The sequence below is a fragment of the Carcharodon carcharias genome, chromosome 2 (genome assembly GCF_017639515.1).
Source record: "Carcharodon carcharias isolate sCarCar2 chromosome 2, sCarCar2.pri, whole genome shotgun sequence".
In the NCBI taxonomy this organism is placed as follows: domain Eukaryota; kingdom Metazoa; phylum Chordata; class Chondrichthyes; order Lamniformes; family Lamnidae; genus Carcharodon; species Carcharodon carcharias.
Genome location: NC_054468.1, coordinates 172,055,127 through 172,077,191, shown reverse-complemented (window position 1 = coordinate 172,077,191; position 22,065 = coordinate 172,055,127). Strand labels below are relative to the sequence as shown.

The window sequence follows — 22,065 nt, the reverse complement described above, 5'->3', positions numbered from 1 at the left end:
CATTCTAATCCCCTTCAATTTAAACTTCAGTAAAATTAATTTGGAAACCTGTATAATTTAGGGATGGTGCTTTCAAGTCCAAAAGTATTTAATAATTGATATTTGCATAAAGTAATATTCTTTCCACCAAAATGTACAAGTATTTGTTGAAACAGTCAATACGCAATGATAACTGTACATTCTGCCTGTCCTTTGCAATGGTGATGCTGTTGCTACAACTAAGGTGCATTCTATCATTACTAATTGGTGTCTGTTAAAAGTCTACACTGTCTGCTGCTACTCCTAAATTGCAGGGGATGAAGATCTAAATGCAGATTCCTTGAAATTGAGATGCTGGAACTTATTTGTGGGCTTGAAAGGTCACTCAGCAACATGGAATACAGTATGAATGATGTATAGATGCTATGTAGGAGTCTAAACCAACTGAGTGGTACCATGGAGGAGAGGATCTGCCAAATGCTTGCTGGCATGTTGCACATTCAATCAGATGTAGTACATATAAACTTAGAGCCTGCATTAATAGCTGCTTTGAAAGTGACAAAGTAACAAGGTCAGTTTCTACTCTTTGGGGAAAAACTGGGGAGCCTTAGAAGGAATATAGGAGCTGTTCCACTTGCTAAGGTCTTTGCTGATACTGTTCAAATTCCTGTCTTCAGATTTGCAAAGAAATGCTCATGCACAGAATGTCATGATTAGAAACATTTCTCTTTTTAATTGTCAATCAAGATGATGTCAATCAACTCTCAATTTAACAGAAATGTCCCTCTTTTAAAAGGACACAAATCCAAATGTATAATTATAACAAAAAAGTTTCAAGTTAGATCAATATGTTGTTGCCCATGTTGACTATATACTCCAGCTCCTCTGGTGCCCACTCACAGAAGACCACTTATATACTGGCAGACATCATGTCTTTCTTCTCTCCAGGGACACCCAGGCACCTTGTAACGCTTGTGTGCTGTGCAGAATTCTGAATCACTGTTTGGTTCGGATAGGTCCTCTTCTCACAAAGAGGGGCAACAAAATTCTCTTGCTAGTCCTTTACTGGGGCCAAACCTATGGGCCCGTTTCAGAAGGAGATGATGATCTTCATCCAGCAGCTCTCTGGTTGTAATACATCAGCAGTACCTCAGGGACTGACACAAGGGGAAAATAGAGATAGAGGAAGAGGCTGAGGAACAACATCTAAGAATACACATCATAAGAAAATGAGCTCAGAGTGTTCCTGTGCTTCAAAAACATTGATTTTCTGCTTCAGGAATCCAGGCAAATACAAAAAAGTTCCAAACCCCAAGCCTATGATTTTGGAACCCTTAACCCTGAAGAACCAACTCAGGAGCACATTGCTAATTGAAAAAGTTTAAATGTGTAAATATAAACTCCATTTGTTTTGGGCAGGAAGAGGTACATTCATTCACCTGTAATAGTGCAGGAGTGGAATACACATTAAAACTGATACAGACTTTTAAAAATATATTTATAATTAACATAAATAATACTTCATGCACAATAATTCCAGCATTTGAAATTTAGTGCCCCAGTTGGGTGTTTGAGTTGTTTTAATGGCTGTCCTGCTCCTTCAGATTCCTGATGACTGCGGTCAGGGTAAGGTTGGTGTTAATCACATAAAGCTGACCATCTCCTATAACTGATGAATTGTTCACACAAATGCGCCACTATAAATGATGGGGTCTGTACCATCATGGGTGCATTCGGTGCCTACTTGCCCTTTGAGACTCAATATTCTGGCTGTTGGTTGCCAAAGAGAGAGGAGCACCAGAATTGTGTCATCTTCAGACCACTGTATAAAGGGACTAATTTGCTTTTCTTTTTTAAAATAAAAATTAAAGGGATTTCTTCACGGATTTTGGACCATTCCTTGGCAAATAGTGCAGCCTACAATTAAAAAAAGCCAAAATGCTCAATTCCAGTGTGTGACTACTGTATCACAACTTTGTGCATACCATAACAATGGGCTGTTACCCAAATATTTGTAAATTAGCCTCTTTCTTAAACACTAACCATATCAAGAAGACCCGCCACCCATGTCCCACTCCAGACTCTGGGTTCTAGGTTGACAGTTTAGTGCATTGTCAGAGATGCCGTTTTTTGGAGACATTAAATCAAGGCACCTTCTACCTTCAGATATGCACAAAAGATCCCTTGGCCTTACTTCGAAGAGCAAAGGAGTTCTACCTCAGAGATCTTGCCAATATTTATCTCTCAACTGCATTACCAAAAAAATAGAACTATCTGGTCATTGTCACATTGCTGTTTGTGAGATCTTGCTGTGCACAAATTGGCTCCCAAGTTTCCTCCATTACAACAATGACTAAACTTCTTCAGCTCTGAAGAAGGGTCATACAGACTCGAAACATTAACCCTGTTTCTCTCACCACAGATGCTGCTAGACATGCTGAGTTTTCCCAGCATTTTCTGTTTTTGTTTCAAAAAGTGCTTAATGACTGTTAAGTTCTTTGGGATGTCCTGAGGTCAGGAAAGGTGCTATATAAAAGCAAGTCATTCTGCACTTTTCATATGATACATCTTTTAAAAAGTGAAATAAATTCACCCAAACAAAAAGGCTCCAGGTCCAATAGTGAATTGGCTGAGCTGAGCCAAGGTAGCATTAGGTACCCTTTAAGCGGTCTTTTGTCTGAGCAGGGGAAAGAAAAAGCCTGCCAGGTCTCCTGTTCTCCAACACTGATCACTGAAAGCTGTCAGATGTGAACAGGATTGGATTTAGCTGTGATGTCATGCCAGCAGATGAAATAACCAAAGGACACTCATTTTCCAGACATTCAACTGATGAATGGCAATAGGGCACTGTACTAGAGCAACTTGGCTCCAATGAAACCATATGCCAGCCTGAATTAAGTGCCTTCAGGAGGGAAAATGGGGGTAAAAGGGGCTATGTAAGAAAGCAAATGTCTTAAATGGTGTATGCAATTCAAGCAATCATTGCAGCCGTATACCGTATCTATACACTGCTTGGGGAAAAGAAATCCTGGCATATATGTTAACTGCAAAGAAGGACAACTAAGCTAACAAATGTGATTGGGCAGCTATAGTAATGTGATGGTTATAATGGAGAAAAAGAATTTAGATATGACCATACTGAGCTGTTTAGGATTTCAAAGACATAAAACCATCTAGATCCCAGATAGATCCTCAACACTAAGAACAAGTTCTAGGACAAGGGGACATGGGTTCAAACTTAGATATAGAAAGATGAATACTCACAAAAGAAAGAAATTCTTCAGTGGAGAAACCTACCCAGAGGTGCAATGAAGGTGGAGAATATCATAAGCATCAGGGGGATAATATATAGTCAGGACTATTTAAGGATATGAGAAGTAAAGGAGGGCTATCAAATTTGTGACCTTTGAGGTTAGCCTAATGGATAGAAATGGCTTTTTCTGATCTTGTACAATGGAAATTGGGATACGTTGGGGAGGGGAGCATTAGCTAAATATCTAGTGATACATCATGGGTAGCCATTGCTTCACAAAGTGTTTTTGATCGCCTTTCAGAATCAGGGAAGTATTTTTCAGATCTTCTATTAATTTTAATTTAGGCCTTCAGTAGATGTGCAACAATAACCTTCATGTCACAAAGCTTGAAATTCTACAAGTAGTTAATATTTGTGCTAGGTTTGGAAAATTCCTTATTCAATCTACCCAGTTTCAGAACTAATTACCACCACTATGTCCAGATCAATTAAGATAACTCAGAAATAAAAACAAAAAAACTGCGGATGCTGGAAATCCAAAACAAAAACAGAATTACCTGGAAAAACTCAGCAGGTCTGGCAGCATCGGCATTTCCAGTCCTCATGACCCTTCGACAGAACTTGAGTTCGAGTCCAAGAAAGAGTTGAAATATAAGCTGGGTTAAGGTGTGTTGGGCGGGGGCGGGGGGTGGGGAGAGAGAGAGAGAGAGAGAGAAGTGGAGGGGGGTGTGGTTGTAGGGACAAACAAGCAGTGATAGAAGCAGATCATCAAAAGATGTCAACAACAATAGAACAAAAGAACACATAGGTGTTAAAGTTGGTGATATTATCTAAACGAATGTGCTAATTAAGAATGGATGGTAGGGCACTCAAGGTATAGCTCTAGTGGGGGTGGGGAGAGCATAAAAGATTTTAAAATATTTAAAAATAATGGAAATAGGTGGGAAAAGAAAAATCTATATATAATTTATTGGAAAAAAAAAGGGATGGGGAAACAGAAAGGGGGTGGGGATGGGGAGGGAGCTCACGACCTTAAGTTGTTGAATTCAATATTCAGTCCGGAAGGCTGTAAAGTGCCTAGTCGGAAGATGAGGTGTTGTTCCTCCAGTTTGCGTTGGGCTTCAAACGCATACTGGAGGAACAACACCTCATCTTCCGACTAGGCACTTTACAGCCTTCCGGACTGAATATTGAATTCAACAACTTTAGGTTGTGAGCTCCCTCCCCCATCCCCACCCCCTTTCTGTTTCCCCCTCCCTTTTTTTATCCAATAAATTATATAGATTTTTCTTTTCCCACCTATTTCCATTATTTTTAAATATTTTAAAATCTTTTATGCTCTCCCCACCCCCACTAGAGCTATACCTTGAGTGCCCTACCATCCATTCTTAATTAGCACATTTGTTTAGATAATATCACCAACTTTAACACCTATGTGTTCTTTTGTTCTATTGTTGTTGACATCTTTTGATGATCTGCTTCTATCACTGCTTGTTTGTCCCTACAACCACACCCCCGCCTCCACTTGTACCCCCCCCCCCCCACCCCCCCACCCCGCCCAAACACATCTTAAACCAGCTTATATTTCAACTCTTTCTTGGACTTGAACTCAAGTTCTGTCGAAGGGTCATGAGGACTCGAAACGTCAACTCTTTTCTTCTCCGCCGATGCTGCCAGACCAGCTGAGTTTTTCCAGGTAATTCTGTTTTTGTTTAAGATAACTCAGAAGTTTGGCTAAATTCATCCCCATAAGATGCAGAGTGGAAATAGATGTAACTCTATTCCTTACATGGCCTGGGTTCTCAATGTATGAAATCTATGTGTACTTCAGAGCCTGTGATGTAGGAATGGTGCATTGGATTGTAATTTTAATTCAATATTCCTTTTTAATATCCCATCCACCACTTCCTGTTGAATTTGTTTGTTTATTTTTGTTATTACAAATGTTACTTTTCCACATTTTTAGATTATTGAATTTATAAGTTACATTGCAATCAGTCTGAGTTGTGAATGTTTATTTTGAATAACACCATTTTTTTTCTAAAGTTGTTTATTGACGAAGTGGAAATTCTCTGAACTATCCTGAAGATTTTTATCGGGTACAAAAAAAAGTGTTCTTCAAAAAACCATTATGTAAAAGACTGATTTAAACATACAGTGGTCTCAAAATGGCTAAAATAGTGAAAAGATTCAAAGATGCTCCAGGCTTGTGGAAATCTGCCAAGGGTACAGCTTTGCCTTAAAATTTGGAGGAAGAATGATGAGAGACAATGCAAACCACTATAAAAAGTACAACTTTAAAAGGGGTGTAAGAATAAAAGGGACCTTGGGATGTTTGTGCAAAATTTTTTGAAGATGGCAGAACAAGTTAACAAATGGGATCCTGGGCTTTATAAATAGGAGGATAAAGTACAAAAGTGTGAAAGTTGTCCTGAACTTGTTTAAAACATTGTTTGGCCCAACATAAATATTGTCTTAATTCTGGGCACCATACTTTAGGATGGACACAAAGGCTTTGGAGAGTGTATAGATTTAAAGGATGGAAGATTACAGATGCTGGGTTCTTCTTCTTGGGGCAGATGAGGCTAAGAGGAGATTTGATAAAGGTGTTTAAAATCATGAAGGGTTCAGAGTAAATAAAGAGAAACTGTTTCCAATTGAAGGTTTGATAAGGAGAGGGCACAGAATTAAGGCGATTGACAAAAGAGCCAGAGGCAACATAAGGAAAAATGCTTTTATGCAATGAGTGGTCAGTATTTGGAATGCACTGCTTGCTAGGGTGGTGGATACAGATCAATAGTAGCCTTCAAAAGGGAGCTGGATAAATACTTGAAAGAGAAAAATTGTAGGTATATGGGAAAGAGCAGGGGAGTAGGACTACCTGGATTGCTCTTCGAAAGAGTCGGTGCAGACTTGATGGGCTGAATGGCCCTTCTGTGCTGTACTGTTCTATTAATTCTTTCCCTGAAATTGGCCACCGTTTTGAAAAGAATGGAAGACCAAGAAAAACAAAGAATTAATGGCTGGAAGGCATGTAGAAAGACAGATAGAGAAATAAACACAAATCAGATATACACAACACACAGCTGGTCAAAGAATATAGTATCTGAAAGGGAGCAAGAGAGATAGAGATTTCAAAAAATATGCAATGCAAGGGATAAAGATGTAGAGTTAGAGAGAAACAAGAACATAAAACAGAAACTAATAGACAGTCAGTTAGAAAGTGAGAGACTCTTGCACACATACCTGAATTTTGCATTTAGCTGAGAGCCCCATCAATAGTACAGTGGAATACAATTCACATCCAACCCTTGCCATGAGCACCAAAACTGAAAGTTTTCAGGGTCAGACTCATGTAAACATTGCTATCATTTTGTTGGTCTAAACAAGCTGTCAGGTAATGGGAGACAAATCATATTGTTTAAAATTTCAGCTGGGTACTCTGCACTTACACAAAAATTCACTGACTCATATTAATGCTCATGAGCATGGCGACCAAACTGAAAATGCTTAATAACTCCATATTGTAATGTGAGTAGCAAAGAAAGTTTAAATCACAAGTGGCATGAATGTATCCAAGAATAATCACTATTAAATGTAATCTAATTCAGTTATTCTCGATTTATTTTTGGCTGAGCTTAAAAAAATCTCTCAATCCTTGTCCTCTTCTCACTGCGATTTTGCAAAAGGCCTTTCTTCTTCACATGTATGCCTCTTACTTGCTCTAGCTTCTTTTCTCATTCATCTTCAGGTCTCATTCTTCCTCAATTCTCACTATTCACCCTTGCACTCTCTTCTCTCATGTCTCAACATACTGAGAAGGACTGAGACAAACAGACAAGAAGAACTCAGGGACTGGCAGGGGAGAAGCACCAGGGGTGGGTGAGTAGCGAATAGGACGGTCAGGAGGAACTCTGGGTGGGTGGGCAGCTGTGTCTTCTTCTCCGCCGATGCTGCCAGACCTGCTGAGTTTTTCCAGGTAATTCTGTTTTTGTTTTGGATTTCCAGCATCCGCAGTTTTTTTGTTTTTATCTCTTCTGTGTCAGGAACTATATGGGCAAAATGGCTGGCTGAGAAGCACCATGAATAGACAGATAGGTAAAGTGTTTCTTTGGACATGTGTGAAAGCTTATCACCATGTTTAAGCATCTTCTAAACAAATGAGCGACATTTATACCTGCAGAGGTTTTAGCAAATTTGCTCAGCCAACTTCAGAGTATTAGGTCAGCAGACCCAAGGCTAAGATACTTAGGCACTGCTTTCTTCCCAACCCTTCCCCCCACCAAATGTACAATGGGTACTGCTGGTGTTTATTCAGCAAATCACACAGGTTTTGCAGATCCTACTGCTTGCCTAGCTTCGGCCACTCTACCACTTTCAGCTTTGGCATGTAGAATTAACCAGAAATGTCTGGAAAAAACCCCAGCCCCCAGTAAGTTTTAAATTATATAAATAATACTGAATACAAATACTTAAAACTTTTCTGCTTCATCTTAATCTATTTTCATGGCATTTTGGAGATATTTGTGCATAAAGAAACTCAATCTTCCTTGTATCAACATTTTATTACACCAAAAACATTACTGACAATTACAATACCAATTGAGAAGAACATATAAAATCAATTGATATAGCACTGGTACATATAGAAAATATATATTACAATAATCTTTAGCCTGTTATGTTAAAATAAATGCCTGTTTAGCTGGAAGAGTTCTTTAAGCTTCCTTATGTGAATTGTTACCATTGGGTCTGACAGTTTCAACATGGTTACGAAGAAGCGCTGGATGATGCAGAATCTCTTGCACCTATCACAATACTATTTTTGTCACTCAGGTTCTTAACTACTGTTGCAACTGGAGACTGCAGTACTTTGCGAGAAAGCCTCATCCTTCCATCTGTGGGATCACGACCAAAATATTTCACCTGTTCCTCAAAAAAAAATTTTCCTCCATATTAATGCTTTAATTGAACTTCAACATTCTCATTCATCAAAATTCTTCACCTAGATTTCATGTCTGCGAATTTACAGGTTTCAGCAAGCAACAAGGTTAAAACAAAAGTTAAAGGCTAAATGCTTAGGTTGCTCATGAGTACTAACGTCCGTCTGGCAACCGACAAAATTGTGAAAGTAGTGCAGTATTAACGAAATGCACAAAGTTCCAATTCCTTATTTTTCTAAATATTAACATTTACTGAAATCAATGAACAGCTTTGAATACGCTTGAATAGCTTTAGAAATAGGCCTTCTGATTTTCATGGCTTAATTTTTCTTGAGTTTGGGAGAGAAATAAAACAGATAGGTAGCTGCAAGCAATATGTGCTTTTTGGAAGTAAGCCCACCATAATAACCAGGATGTAGTTTTAGTGGCAGGGATCCCATCACCAGTGGGAGTCTGATGTTGCTTCTGTGGGGGAGGCCCAACACTATTTAAGTGCCCGTAGGCACTTAATTGGCCAGCGTCAGCATTCCATGCAATTAAGCCTCCAGTGCAGTGGTAATCCCACCCCCAAGAGCTGCTGGCCAATCAGGGGTCAGTAGCTCTCCATTGTCAGCAGCCCTACCAAAAGCAGTGGCTGCTGCTGGTAATGCTTGGAGGCCCAGCCTGAGGATCGCCACTGGACCCCTGGACACAGGTGAGTGGGATGGGATGGGAGTCATGAGGAAGGGGTTGCTGGACAGGAGCAGCTGGGGGTCAGAGGCAAGGTCAGGGAGGTGGTTTTCAGCATCTCCCCACCCTTTCCCAATGTCAGGTCTCTCAACTGATTACCTATCCCCGTCCCCTGCCAAACAAGGCTGCAGTTGTGGCTCATTATGAGCCTAAGTGACTTCCCGCTGCCCCCAACATAATTGGGGGCAGTTTTCCCGATGCTGAGAATCCAATGTGGGTACTCCCGCTCAATTCTCCCAGCATTATGGCTATCATGCCTGCCACGGTGGGCTCAATTAAATTCCATCCAATGTATGCAGCCAGAAAATCTTAGGTTCATTCAACACCACGATTTTGGAAGGAACAAATAAAACTATCAACAAAGTATAATACCAAACTAAGTTGTCACAAACATTAGCTGCATCCTTCACAACAGTTCTCACATTCAACTTCCTTTAGCCATCTCCAAATAGCAGAAAGCTGCAAATGGGCATGGTTGATGTTTCCATTGGTATTGAGGGAAGGTGAAACGCTCCTAATGCCAAGCAGATAGAGTGACTCCTTGTGTCAAACTAGAACTGCAGTACATTGGCATTTCCAATTTTTAAATTCATGTTTAATGCCAATTTTGAGATTTGAATTTGAGGGATAGTTTCAGATTTCATTTCATGTTTGTTAGTTATTAAAAGGAGCATCAGATCTAATTATATATTAAATTCAGCACATTTCTTTGAAAAATTTTGTGGCAACCTTGTCCTTGTAGGCAAACCCATTAAATGGTTTGTAAAGATTCGTTTTCGCTGTCTGCCTTTCTCACTGAGCAGTACTTCAATCCCACCATCATGGACTGTTTCTATCCATGACCTCTGGAGGACCTCTAATGTCCCTTTATTCCTTCTTTCTTTCCTGTCCTGCTCCTAGGTCCAATTAGCTCAGAATCCTCTAACCTCATTTGACTTCAATATTGCACTTGGTCTTGACTTCTCATGTACAATGCCATGGAAGGCAGACTATATGACAAAGCACTTTAAAAGTAATATATATTTTAAATCTAATAACTTAGCAAACTTGTATCAGAAAGAATGCAAGTGAGAGTAATCTGAAAAACAAATAATGGCATTCCAAAGCATTAAAATTCTAATTTGAACTCTGGTTTCGATGAGAAGCTTCTACCAAACAATGTCCCATTGACATATAAAAGATTTTGAAGGGGCTTGACGGGGAAACACAGAAGTTGTTTCACTTGGCTGGGGGCACAGTCACAGGGCAGGGGGTTGATTATTCAGGGCGAAATAAGGAGCAATTTCTTCACTTGGACAGTTGTGAATACTCCTTCCTTGAGTGTATTTAAGGCTGAGACAGACTGATTTTTGGTATCTCAGGTAATCAACAAATATGGAGAGCACGCGGGAAAGAGGAGTTGAGGCATAAGATCGTTTTGAATGGCAGGGGAGATAAGGTCTACTCTGCTCCCATTTCTTATATTCCAATGACAAGGATACCTGAATCTGCTGTCCAACTTCCAGTCCAATGGCACTTGGATGTTTTATCTATTAAAAAGAAAAATGCAGTCTTTAGATGCTATTAGACATTTTATCAAATTATAGTTTTTCATGAAATTCGTGAACCGTTAAAAATACTTGGTGAGATCATGTGTACGCTCCATTTTTACAACATTTTATTATGTGGATTGTATTCAGTTGTGACTTTTCTTACCCTTCTGTGGTCAAGTTGTGAATTATGTAGTAAAACTGCAGTCATGTTGGGATACAGCTTCACCATAACTCCAATATCCCTAGATAAACAAAAAATTATACATAGTCAACTTTGTTACATCAAGAATTACATTACTTAATGTACGATACCTGTGAAATTAGGTGGGAAGGTTCAAAGTAGGACCAGGTGAAGCAGTGATTTACTAGTACGCCTTTCAATTTAATTTACTGTATTCGCTGCTCATAATGCAGTCTCCTCTACATTGGAGACACCAAATGCAGGCTGGGTGGTGACTTTGCTAAACACCTGTACTCAGTCCACAAGGATGACCCCAAGCTTCTGGTGGCTTTTCATTTTAATTCACCACCTTGCGCTCACGCTCACATTTCTGTCCTTGGCCTGTTGCGGTGTTCCAAGGAAGCTCAACACAAGCACAAAAAACAAGACCTTGGCCTGAATCTCTTGGTCGGTGGCAATGCGGTGTGTGCTTCCGCTGCACACGAAGATTTCCTTGACTGGAAGCTACTGCACATTTCTTCCAGGATTCTTGATGCTGGCTGTCAAAGAAATGCACAACGCAGCGTCTGCCAGGCAAGTCCATTGGAGCAGAGTAGAGTCAGAGAAGGAAAAAACATAGCTCCTTTTTACGACAGTAGCTGCCATATTCAGGCAAGTTTGAAGGTCCAGTCTGTGACTGTGGGTTGGTAAATGGGTGGATGGGTGAGGTGGGTGGATGGATGAGGCTGGTGAGGGGTCGGGTCGGGTCAGGGGGTAGTCAGGTCCAGTCTAAATCAGGAGGTGGAAGGGAGAGAGGGACTTGGTGAAATTAGAATCCCTAGGGAATCGGTACTGATCAAACTGATGGAACTGTGGGCTGACAAGTCTCCAGATCCGGATGGATTTCATCCTAGGGTCTTAAAAGAGGTGGCTAATGAGGTAGTAGATGCATTGGTATTAATTTTCCAAAACTCTCTAGATTCTGGAAACTTTCTATCAGACTAGAAAGTAGCAAACCAAATCCCTCTATTCAAGAAGGGAGGGAGGCAGAAAACAGGAAACTACAGGCCAGTTAGCTTGACATCTGTCATGGGGAAGGTACTATAGTCGATCATTAAAAAGGTTTTAGCTGGGCACATAGAAAAACTCAAGGTAATCAGGAAGAGTTAGCATGGTTTTGTGAAAGGGAGATCAAGTTTAACCAATCCAGTAGTTATTTGAGGACTCACATGTGCTGTGGATAAAGGGGTACCTGTAGATGGACTGTACTTGATTTCCAGAAGGCATTTGATGAAGTGTTATTGTGGAAGATAAAAGCTCATGGCATAGCGGGGAGCATATTAGCATGGATAGAAGATTGGTCGGCTGGCAGAAAACAGAGAGCATGCATAAATGGGTCTTTATCTGATTGGCGGGATGTAACAAGTGGAGTCCTGAGGGTTGTGTGCTGGGGCCTCAACTTTTTACAATTTGCATCGATGACTTAGATGAGGGGAGTGAAGGCATGATAGTGAAATTTGCAGACAACACAAAGATAGGTAGGAAAGTCTGTTGTGAAGAGGACATAAGGAGATTGCAGACAGATATGGGTGGGTTGAATGGGCAAAAATCTGGCAGATGGAGTATAATGTAGGAAAATATGAAGTTGTTCACTTTGGCAGGAAGAATAAAAAGGCAGAGTACTACTTAAATGGAGAACAGCTGCGGGATTCCAAGGTGCAGAGGGATCTAGGTGTTCTCGAGCATGAATTGCAAAAAGTTAGTATGCAGGTACAGCAAGAAATTAAGGCAGCTAATGGAATGCTATCCTTTATTACAAGAGAAATTGAACATAAAAGCTAAGGTGTTATGCTTTAGTTATATAAGGCATTGATGAGACCACATCTCAAGTAGTGTGTGCAATTTTGGTCTCCTTATTTAAAGGAGGATGTAAATGTGTTAGAGGCGGTTCAGAGGAGGTATACTAGATTGATACCTGGAATGAGGATCTTGTCTTATGAGGACAGGTTGAACAGGCTGGGCTTGTTTCCACTGGAGTTTAGAAGAGTGAGGGATGACTTGATTGAAGTATAAAAGGTCATGAAAGCTATTGGCAAGGTGGACATAGAAAGGATGTTTCCTCTTATGGGGGAGTCCAGAGCTAGGGGGCAGTGTTTTAAAATTAGGATTGCTCTTATAGGATGGTGTTGAGGAGAAATTTTTTCTCTCAGAGGGTTGTACGACTTAGGAACTCTTTGCCTCAGAAGGTGGTGGAAGAGGGTTCATTGAGCATTTTTAAGGCAGAGGTAGATAGATTCATGTTAGGCAAGGGAATTAAAGGTTATTGGGAGATAGATGGGAACTTGGAACTCGAAACACAAACGGATCAGCCATGATCTTATTGAATGGTGGAGCAGGCTCAAGGGGCTGAATGACTTACTTCTGCTCCTATTTCGTATGGTCATGTGTTGGGTCAGGGGTGGCATCGTCAGGTTGGGGGGAGGGGTGTAGTTGGGTTGGCGAATGTACACGGGCTCGGTCAGGTTGGCAGGGGTGTAGTCAGGTCGGGGTGTTGGGTCAGGTCTGGTTGGTGGGGGCGGGGTACCATAAGTCAGCTTGGGTCGGAGGTGGGGTGGGGGGGTGGGCATATTTGGGTCAGGTCGGGCGGTACTCAGGTCTAGTTGGAGTCGGTTGGGGGGCCTAGACAGGTCAGGGGGGTGGGGACATAGTTGGGTTGAATTGGGTGGTGTAGCCAGGTCAGGGAGGTAGTCGGGTCAGGTTGTGGGGGGTGGTCAGGCTGGGTCGGGTCAGTGGGTATAGTCAGGTTGGGTTGTGTGGGTGGTCGGGTCAGGTTGGGGGTTAGTCAGGCTAGGTTGAGGAACAGAGATTGGGTTGGGAGTGGCTGGTCGGGTCGGGTTGTGTAGATGCGTCGAGTCTGGGGGGATGTAAATGCGTTGGGTCGGGGGGTGCGTAGACGCGTTGGGCTGGGGGTTTGTAGTCAGGGAGGGCGATTTGTGGGTGGGGGGCTAGGTGGTGGATTGATTGTGGAGCTCCCCAAGTATTAAACCATCTAACATTTCCTGGCTAACTATGAAGGTAAGTAACACAGATCTGTATCAAGTCTCTGACTCTGAGCTAAACATTCACGCAAGGTCCCAGGCAGTAGGGGGATTGTTCATAGGAAGTTTAAACTTCCTGGGCAATTCCCACGTTGGTCCACAGGTCAGGACTTCCACAGGGTCCTAATGCACATCTTCCATCTTACATCCAGTCTCCGATGACCTGGAGACTGGAAGGTTTGCACCTTCATCTTCCGATTAGGCACTTTACAGCCTCCTAGACTCAACATCGAGTTTAACAATTTCAGGCCATGATCTCTGTTCCTCAGTTTGATTTTTTTTTGCCATATGCCAGTCTCAATCCTGTTTCTCATGTTTTTGCTTTCGGTTAGAGTTGTTCATTATTCTGCCATTCACGCTTGCTCTGGTGAGTGCTCTGGAGAATGCTCTGTTTCTTTACTACAACCATAACCACTCCCTTTTTCTTTATTTCATGACATCTTTGTCATTTAATCTTTCCCAACCTATCTCAGACTTTCCATTTTATCGTTCCCCTGCTCCTCCCTTTCAATGACATAAAACCCATCACACTTCTACCTCCCTTCAGTTCTGAAGAAGAGTCATATTGACTTAAAATGTTAACTCAGTTTTTCTCTCTCCACAGTTGCTGCCAGACCTGCTGAGTATTTTCAGCACTTCCAGTTTTTATTTCAAAGTAGGATCAAAAGTGGGTGCAGACCCACTGGGCAAATTATCTGCAATTTGACACTGAACTGGCAGCCTCACTCAATAAAGCTATTACAGAAGGAGAAATGGAAAATGGAGTAGAATATGTTCCTCTTAGGGTACAGATTAAATTACATTGCTGGAATAGAGGTTTATTTTGCAGCTGGCCATACTGTAGCTAACATCTCTCCTGCAGCAGAAGGATTGGTCAATCTGACTTGTTGACTTTTCTATCCATTATTTTTGGTTATGCTGCTCTATGAGTACCTGATAAGAGCCATGCATGCAAGAAAATGTTATCCATTTTCTGCCTTTACAGCAGCATTCCAGTATCACAGGACACCATTGCTGGGGACCTGGCCAAAAACAGGCCAGTCAAGTAATGGAACACGCCAATCTAAATGTACAGAAACTAATAACATGCATCATATCCATGACTGGCGGCTTCACTAATCTCAGATCCAGAGATTTATGCCTTAGGGGTTATAAACTGGAAATTCTATTCCTTTGTTAACAGATCATTTTATGCAACGGAATTCTCTGAAACACAAAGATATTTAATACGAAATCAAGAGGTTTTCTGTTCACTGCTCTACTCACTAGGCTCTACTCATTTAATATGACTTTTATTTTTAGATTTACCTTATTTCAGTTATGGTGGCAGTGTAAACTGCACCAAATTCAAGTTGCTGTTCTTGCTGTGGAACAAGTGAATGGAAAAAATTAGTCCCAATTTGTTTTAATATAGAATAAATAAACATCCAAACAGGCTAAAATACAAATTCATGCTTAGACTTACATCATCCTTGCAGAGTTCACTTATAAACTCGCTAGCTTCATGCATAGCACTTGGAGTTGGCGCAAATACTGAGAATGTTTCTTCATCTACTTGAGATATTGTAACTCCTTTGAAAGAAACAGAAGAATAATTTTGTTTGATAAATAATACCTCCAAAGTATTTATGGGCGGCTCTCATGGTTCTACTAGAAAAATTTAATAGTTGAGTCATACAGACTATGATACACTCCTGGCTGGCCTCCCACGTTCTATCCTCTGTAACTTGAGGTCATTCAAAACTTTTTTGCCCATATTCTAACTTGCCATTCATCCATTACTCCTCTGCTCACTGACGGATGCCGGCTCCAAGTTAAGCAATGCCTCGATTTTAAAATTGTCATCCTTATTTTTAAATCCTTCCATGGCCTCATATCCTCCCTATCTCAGTAATCTCCTTAAGTCCACAACCCTCAGATATCTCTGCTCCTTGAGCATCCCTGATTTCATTGTTCCATCACTGGTGGCCATGTGTTCAGCCACTAAGACCCTTAGCTCTGGAATCCCTTGCTAAACTTTTCTTTACTTGCATAGCTCTTTAACCAAGCTTTTGGCCATCTGCCCTAATATCTCCTTATATGGTTCAGTGTCCAATTTTGTTTTGTAATGCACTGGTGAAGTGAACTGAGATGTTTTATTACATTAAAGGTGCTATATAAATACAAGTTGTTGGTGTTGTTGATGGCTCTAAGTTTGATGACAATTGGTCTCAGTGAATAGAGAAAGAAAAATAACATTGGGTAATGATCAGGAGTGGAACTTTGGCCAAAGTAAAAAACATCCCAAGATATTTTGAAGAAGAGAAAATAAAACACACAAAGGAAACGAATGCTGATCCTCAAGGAAGAGATTAAGAGGTGTGACTAAAAGTCTGATTGAAAATATGGTTTTGAGAAGGTTATTGAAATTGGGTAGAGAAGAAGGAAGGCAAAGGGGTTTAAGGGGGAATTTCAGAAAGTGTTATCAAAATGTTTGAAAGGTTCTGCAATTAATAGTGGAGAAAATGGAGGGGCGAATGAAGAAAATACCAGTCAGAAGAATAGAGGATGCAGAAAGAGATGCCAGGTGGAGGTAATTGCAGAGATAATGTGGGAATAGACAATGAAGGGATTTGAAGGCTAGGATAACTATTTTAAATGTAATGCATTGGGAATGAGGGTTGGTGAAGGAGGATAGAGCCAGTGGGTGAGCTGGACTTTCTGTGGGACAAAATACATGTTTCAGAGTTCCAGGCAATTTGGAGTTTATTGAAAGTAGAAGATTGAAGCTAGAAAGGAAGACATTGGAAAAATTAAGTCCAAAAGGTGACAAAAATGTGTAGATGAAGACATGACACTGTTGGATCTCATCCAATAATCTCTTCACTGTTCTTTTTACTCTTGCATTGTAGATCACACTCTTATGAGTTTCAACTCCCAGGGTGTTTCCCTGGGTTCAGTATTAGGACCACTGTTTCATATACATTCATGACTTGGACCTGGGTACTAGCTACAATTTCGAAATTTGCAGATGACACGTTACTTGCAAGTGTAGTAAGCAGTAAGGAAGATAGACAGGCTGATGGAATGGGCAGGCACATGACAGATGAATTCAAAGCTGAAAACATGAGAGGTGATGTATTTTGATAGAAAGAATGATAAGTCAAGCTAAATGATACAATTTTGAAAGGTATGCAAGAAGAAATGGACCTGAGTGTGCTGGTGCAGAAATCTCTGAAGATGGCAGGACAGTTTAAGAAAGTGGAAGCAAATAGGATCCTGGGCTTAACACACACATGCAGAGTATAAAATTCAGTAAAGAATGCTAAACCGGTATAAAACACAAGTTTTCCCCCGGCTGAAACAGTGTGTCCAATTCTGGGCACCACACTTTAGGAAGGGCATGAAGGCTTCCAGAGGGTACAGAAGAGATTTATTCCAATAGTTCCAGGGATGAAGGATTACAGTTATGTGGATAGACTGGAGAAGCTGGGGTTGTTCAAAATCATGCAGGTTAAGACAGAGTAAATAAGAGAAACTGACTGAAAGGTTGGTAGCCAGAGGCCACGTCTTTTCGATGATTGGTAAAAGAGCCAGAGCAGGCAAGAGGAAAATCTTTTCATGCAACAAACATTATTCCCTTTTCTACAGTCTCTGTTATCGCTTCTCTAGAGTCTTTTAGTATTATATGGATACAACCCATCTGGATCAGGCATGAAACTAGTGAAACTTAAAGAGGATTGAACAATTATCTTTCCATTCTTCCTTCTCTGTCTTAATATATCTTTTGATCTCTTCTTCCAATGTCATGTTCACTGTTAGTCTCACTGATAAATTCTGGCGCAAAGTAATTATTCAATATTTCAGCCATTTCACTGTCAGCTGTCAGTTTATCTTATGAATCCCCCCAGTGGCTCTATCCCTTCCTGGCTTTCCGTTTGTTATTTGTATGTCTGTAGGACACTTCTTAAATATTCTTTGATAAATTAATTTTGTAGTTCTTCTTTGTCTTCCTAATTTTTTTGACTTCTTTCCTAACCTCTTCATAATCCCTTTTGTTCCCTCATCTGTTAGTTATGTACTTAATGTTTTTTTTCTTTAGTTTCAATTTACTCTCGTCTTTATTCATCCATGGAATTTCAATATTTCCTAGTTTGTGCTTGCTTGGTGAAATACTTTGTTGAATTCTATTGATCACCTTTTTGACTATTTCTTATTGCTGTTCGGTCAATTTTTTTCCAGTTTACCTTCACTGTTCCATTCTGATCCCCTCAAAATTAGTTTAACTCCAATCTATAATGAAATGTATTTAAACTTTTAGTAAAACTAAATTGAAACCTGCACAATTTAAGGAAGATGCTTTCAAGTCCAATACTATTTAATAATTGATAGGATGCACAAATTAATATCCTTAGTATTGTTGATATATTCAATGGGCAATGATAACTGTACATTCTGCCTGTCCTTTGCAATAATGATGCTGTTTTGCACTTTACAAAAAAGGCATGTTATTTTTATTACTAACTGGTGACTATTAAGTTTATTCTGCTTGCTGCCACTCCCATATTGCAGGAGATGAAGATCTGAGTGCAGATTCCCTGAAATAGAGATGCTGAAACATATTTGTGGGTGTGAAAGGTGACTCAACTCCATGGAGCACAGTATGAATGATGTATAGATGCTATGTAAGAATGCATGACCAAATCTAAGCCAACTGGTTGGTAGCATGGAGGGGTCAAATGTTTGCTGACATGTTGCCTATTCAATCAGATGCAGCATGTACAAGCTTAGAGCCTGCTTTAATAGCTGCTTTGAAATTGAGAAGCATAACAAGGTCAGTTTCTACTCTTTGGGGAGAAACCAGGGAGCCTTTGAAGGAATAGAGGTGCTTGTCCAGCAAAAGTCTCTGCTGACACGGTTCAAATTCCTGTCCTCAGATTTGCAAAACAATGCCCATACACAGAATGTCATGATTAGTGATACTTCTCTTTTCATTATCAAAGATGATGGTATCATCTATCAGCTCTCAATTTAACAGAAATTTTTCCCTTTTAAAAGGGCTTAAGCAAACAAAAAAAGCATTATCAAATTAAATCAAAATGTTGTCAGCCACAGTGACTTTATACTCCAGTCCCTCTGGTACACACTAACACGGAAGACCTCTCCAGGGACATCGAGACACCTTGTGTCACTTGGTGTGCAGTGCAGAGTTCTGAATCACTGTTTGGTTTGGACAGATGCTCTTTCTCACAAAGAAGAGGAATAAAATTATCTGACTGGGCCTCGACTGCGACTGATCCTATCAACCCTTTTCAGAAGGAGGCAGACCTTTCTCATCCTGCAGTTCTCTGACTGCAACATTTTGGCAGTACCTCAGGGACAGACACAGGGGTGAAAGTAGAAACTAAAGGAAGAGGGTGAGAAACAATGTTTAAGAGTATGTACCACACAAAGTGAGCTCAGAGTATTCCTTTACTTTAAAAACTGAGATTTTCTGCTTCAGCAGTCCAGGCAAATACTAGAAAGTTCCGAACCCCAAGCCTATGATTCTGGAAGCCTTACACCTGAAGACCTAAGGAGTACACTGATCAAATTTAAATGTGTTCCTCCTGTGGCTACAAGGACTCCTCTCTGAAATGATTGCCACCTGTACCAGAGTAGGTCTTGGTATTATTTGTCACCTTGACCTGCAACCACTAAATTGATGTTGATTTCATTTTAATACATCTCCTTATGGCACATGCTACACTTAACTATCCTGAGATGTGTCAGGAATATATTACTGTCAGCTACACTGTGCTTGAAATCAGTGGAGTCTACGCAATCAGATCTCTAGGAGAGCATGTAATTAGCATAGGAAGCAGGCACAATGATGTGCCACAAAAAATGACCATTTTTAAAATGGGCAGTAGCTTATATCAGCCAAAGCACAATAACCATTTGCATCAACTTCAACTTCAAAGTTGCAGTTTATAGAGTCTTAAATACTCCATTTATCTGGGCAGAAACAGCTGTGCTCATTCACCTGTAATATCTGAGGAGTGAAATACATAAAAAATGGAGGCACGCTTTTCCAAAATATATTTATATTCAACAAAAAACCACTTCATGCACAATAATCCCAACAGCCGAAATTTAGTAGGGTTTGGGTTGTTTAAATGGTTGTCCTACTCCTTCAGATTGCTGGTGACTGCAGATAGGGTAAGGTTGGTGCTATTTTGCAATGCTGGCCATCTCATGTAACTGATGAATTGTTCACCCAAATGCGTCCACTATTAATGAAGGGGTCTGCACCATTATGGGTGCAGTCGGTGCCTATTTGCCCCATAAGACTCAATATTCTGGCTGCCAAAGAGAGAGGAGCACCCCATTGCGTCACCTTCAGACTACCACATAAAGGAATCAATCTACTTTTTCTTTTAAATAAAAATTAGAGGCATTTCCTCAGGTTTTGGGGCCTTTCCTGGCACATAATACAAAGTCCTTCATAAAAAGGAGCCAAAACTCTCAATTCCAGCATGTGACTGCTGTATCAGAACCTTGTGCGTAATGTCATAACAATGAGCAGCTACGCAAACATTTGTTTACAAGTCTCTCTCTTATAGACTGAGATGTCAAGGAAAACCCCTCCTTGTAAGTCCCACTTTGGAGACTGGAGCACAACATCTAGACTGACAATTCAATGCTGTATCAAGGGAGTGCTGCACTGTGGAGGTGCCATCTTCTGGATGAGATTTTAAATCTCATCCCCTGATGAGCCCCCTCAGGTGGGTGTAAAAGATCCCATTGCAATGTTTTGAAGAGCAGAGGAGTCTCTCTGGAAATCTAGCCAATATTTATCAACTATGTTACTAAGAAAAATAACTTTCTGATTATTATCACATTGCTGTTTGAGAGATCTTGCTGTGCACAAATTGACAGCCAAGTTTCCTCCATTACAACAGTGACTACACTTCAAAAAGTACTTAATTGACTGTGAAGTTCTTTGGAATGTCCTGAGGTCATGAAAGGTTCTCATTCACTACTCATTGAAAGATGACACCTGATGTGAACAGGTTTAGCTGTGATGCCCTGCCAGCAGGTGAAATAACCAAAGGATACTCATTGTCCAGACATTCAATAGATGATTGGACAATGGGACACCAAACTAGAGCAACTTGACTCCAACGAAACTGTACTCCAGCCTGAAATAAGTGCCTTCAGGAGAGAAAATAGGGGAAACAGGAGCAATGGATGAAATCAAATGCCTTAAAATGATGTACGCAATTCAAGGTATCATCACAGGTGCATACTGTGTCAATGCATTGTTGGCTGTATATATAAAACATATATTCCATGATAATTGTTGAAATGCAAAGAACGACAACTAGGTTGACAAATGAGATTGGGCAGCTATACTTATGAGATGCTTATAATGCAGAAAAGGAAGCTTAGACAGCCTGGGGGTTACCATTAACCAGAAACTGAACTGGACCAGCATATAAATACTGTAGCCACAAGAGCAGGTCAGAGGCTGAGAATCCTGCAGTGAGTATCTCACCCCACTGACTCCTCAAAGCTGTCCATCATCTACAAGGCAAAAGTCGGGAGTATGATGGAATACTCTACTCGCCTGGATGAGCGCAGCTCCAATAACACTCCTAAAGTTCAACATTACAGCCAGCTTAATTAGCACCACGTCCACCGCCTTAAGTATTTGCTCCCTCCACCACAGCAGCACAATAGCAGGAGTGTATACCATCAACAAGATGCTCTGCAGCAACTTGCCAAGGAATCTTCCAAATCTGCGACCTCTACCTTCTTGAAGAACAAGGGCAGCAGACCATCCTGACTTGGAACTATATCATCGTTCCAGGTTAAAATCCTGGAACTCCCTTCCTAACAGCACTGTGGCTGTACCTATACTACATGGACTGCAGCAGCTGAAGAAGTTAGCTCATCACCACCTTCTCAAATGCTGGCCTTATGAGTAATGCTCACATCCCGTGAAGAAGTAAAAATAAAAATGGGCAGAAGCCAAGTTTCCTTGACATGTCAGAACAGTAATGCTTCAGGGAGGTCAGGTTGTCATGCTTGATGTTGGCAGAGACCCTAGAAGAAAATATGCTCCCTGCTGGACCTGGTGACCATGTGTTACCAGTGGCTGTCAAAATAACCACCACCTTCAACTTTTGTGCTTCCAGATTGCTCCAGGGGCTCTACTGGAGACATATTCAAGACCTCCCAATTGGCAGGTGTTTGGATTTGCATCTCTGGCTGGCTTCTCATAAGTGCAGGGCATCATCAACTGCACAAGTGCAGCAATCTGGACACATCAGATCAACAAGATGTGTCTGTAAACTGCATGGGCTTCAACTTAATATACACTCAGTGTGCAACCACAAAAAGCTAA

The 22,065-nt window shown here is 40.7% G+C and overlaps 1 protein-coding gene across 2 annotated transcripts in view; it reads right to left on the bottom strand.

The window, feature by feature from the left end:
• Positions 1-7,778: 7,778 nt before the first annotated feature.
• The window catches only part of LOC121275395 (polyribonucleotide nucleotidyltransferase 1, mitochondrial), a 94,121-nt gene continuing 79,834 nt past the window's right edge, over positions 7,779-22,065 (bottom strand). For both annotated transcript variants that reach the window (XM_041182951.1, XM_041182952.1), the window contains 5 exons: positions 15,160-15,266; positions 15,003-15,058; positions 10,600-10,678; positions 10,386-10,433; positions 7,779-8,158 (listed from right to left, as the gene is read on the bottom strand). In XM_041182951.1, the coding sequence (XP_041038885.1) occupies positions 8,003-8,158; positions 10,386-10,433; positions 10,600-10,678; positions 15,003-15,058; positions 15,160-15,266 (446 nt within the window). In that variant the 3' untranslated portion in view covers positions 7,779-8,002. The remainder of the gene's footprint in view (positions 8,159-10,385; positions 10,434-10,599; positions 10,679-15,002; positions 15,059-15,159; positions 15,267-22,065) is intronic.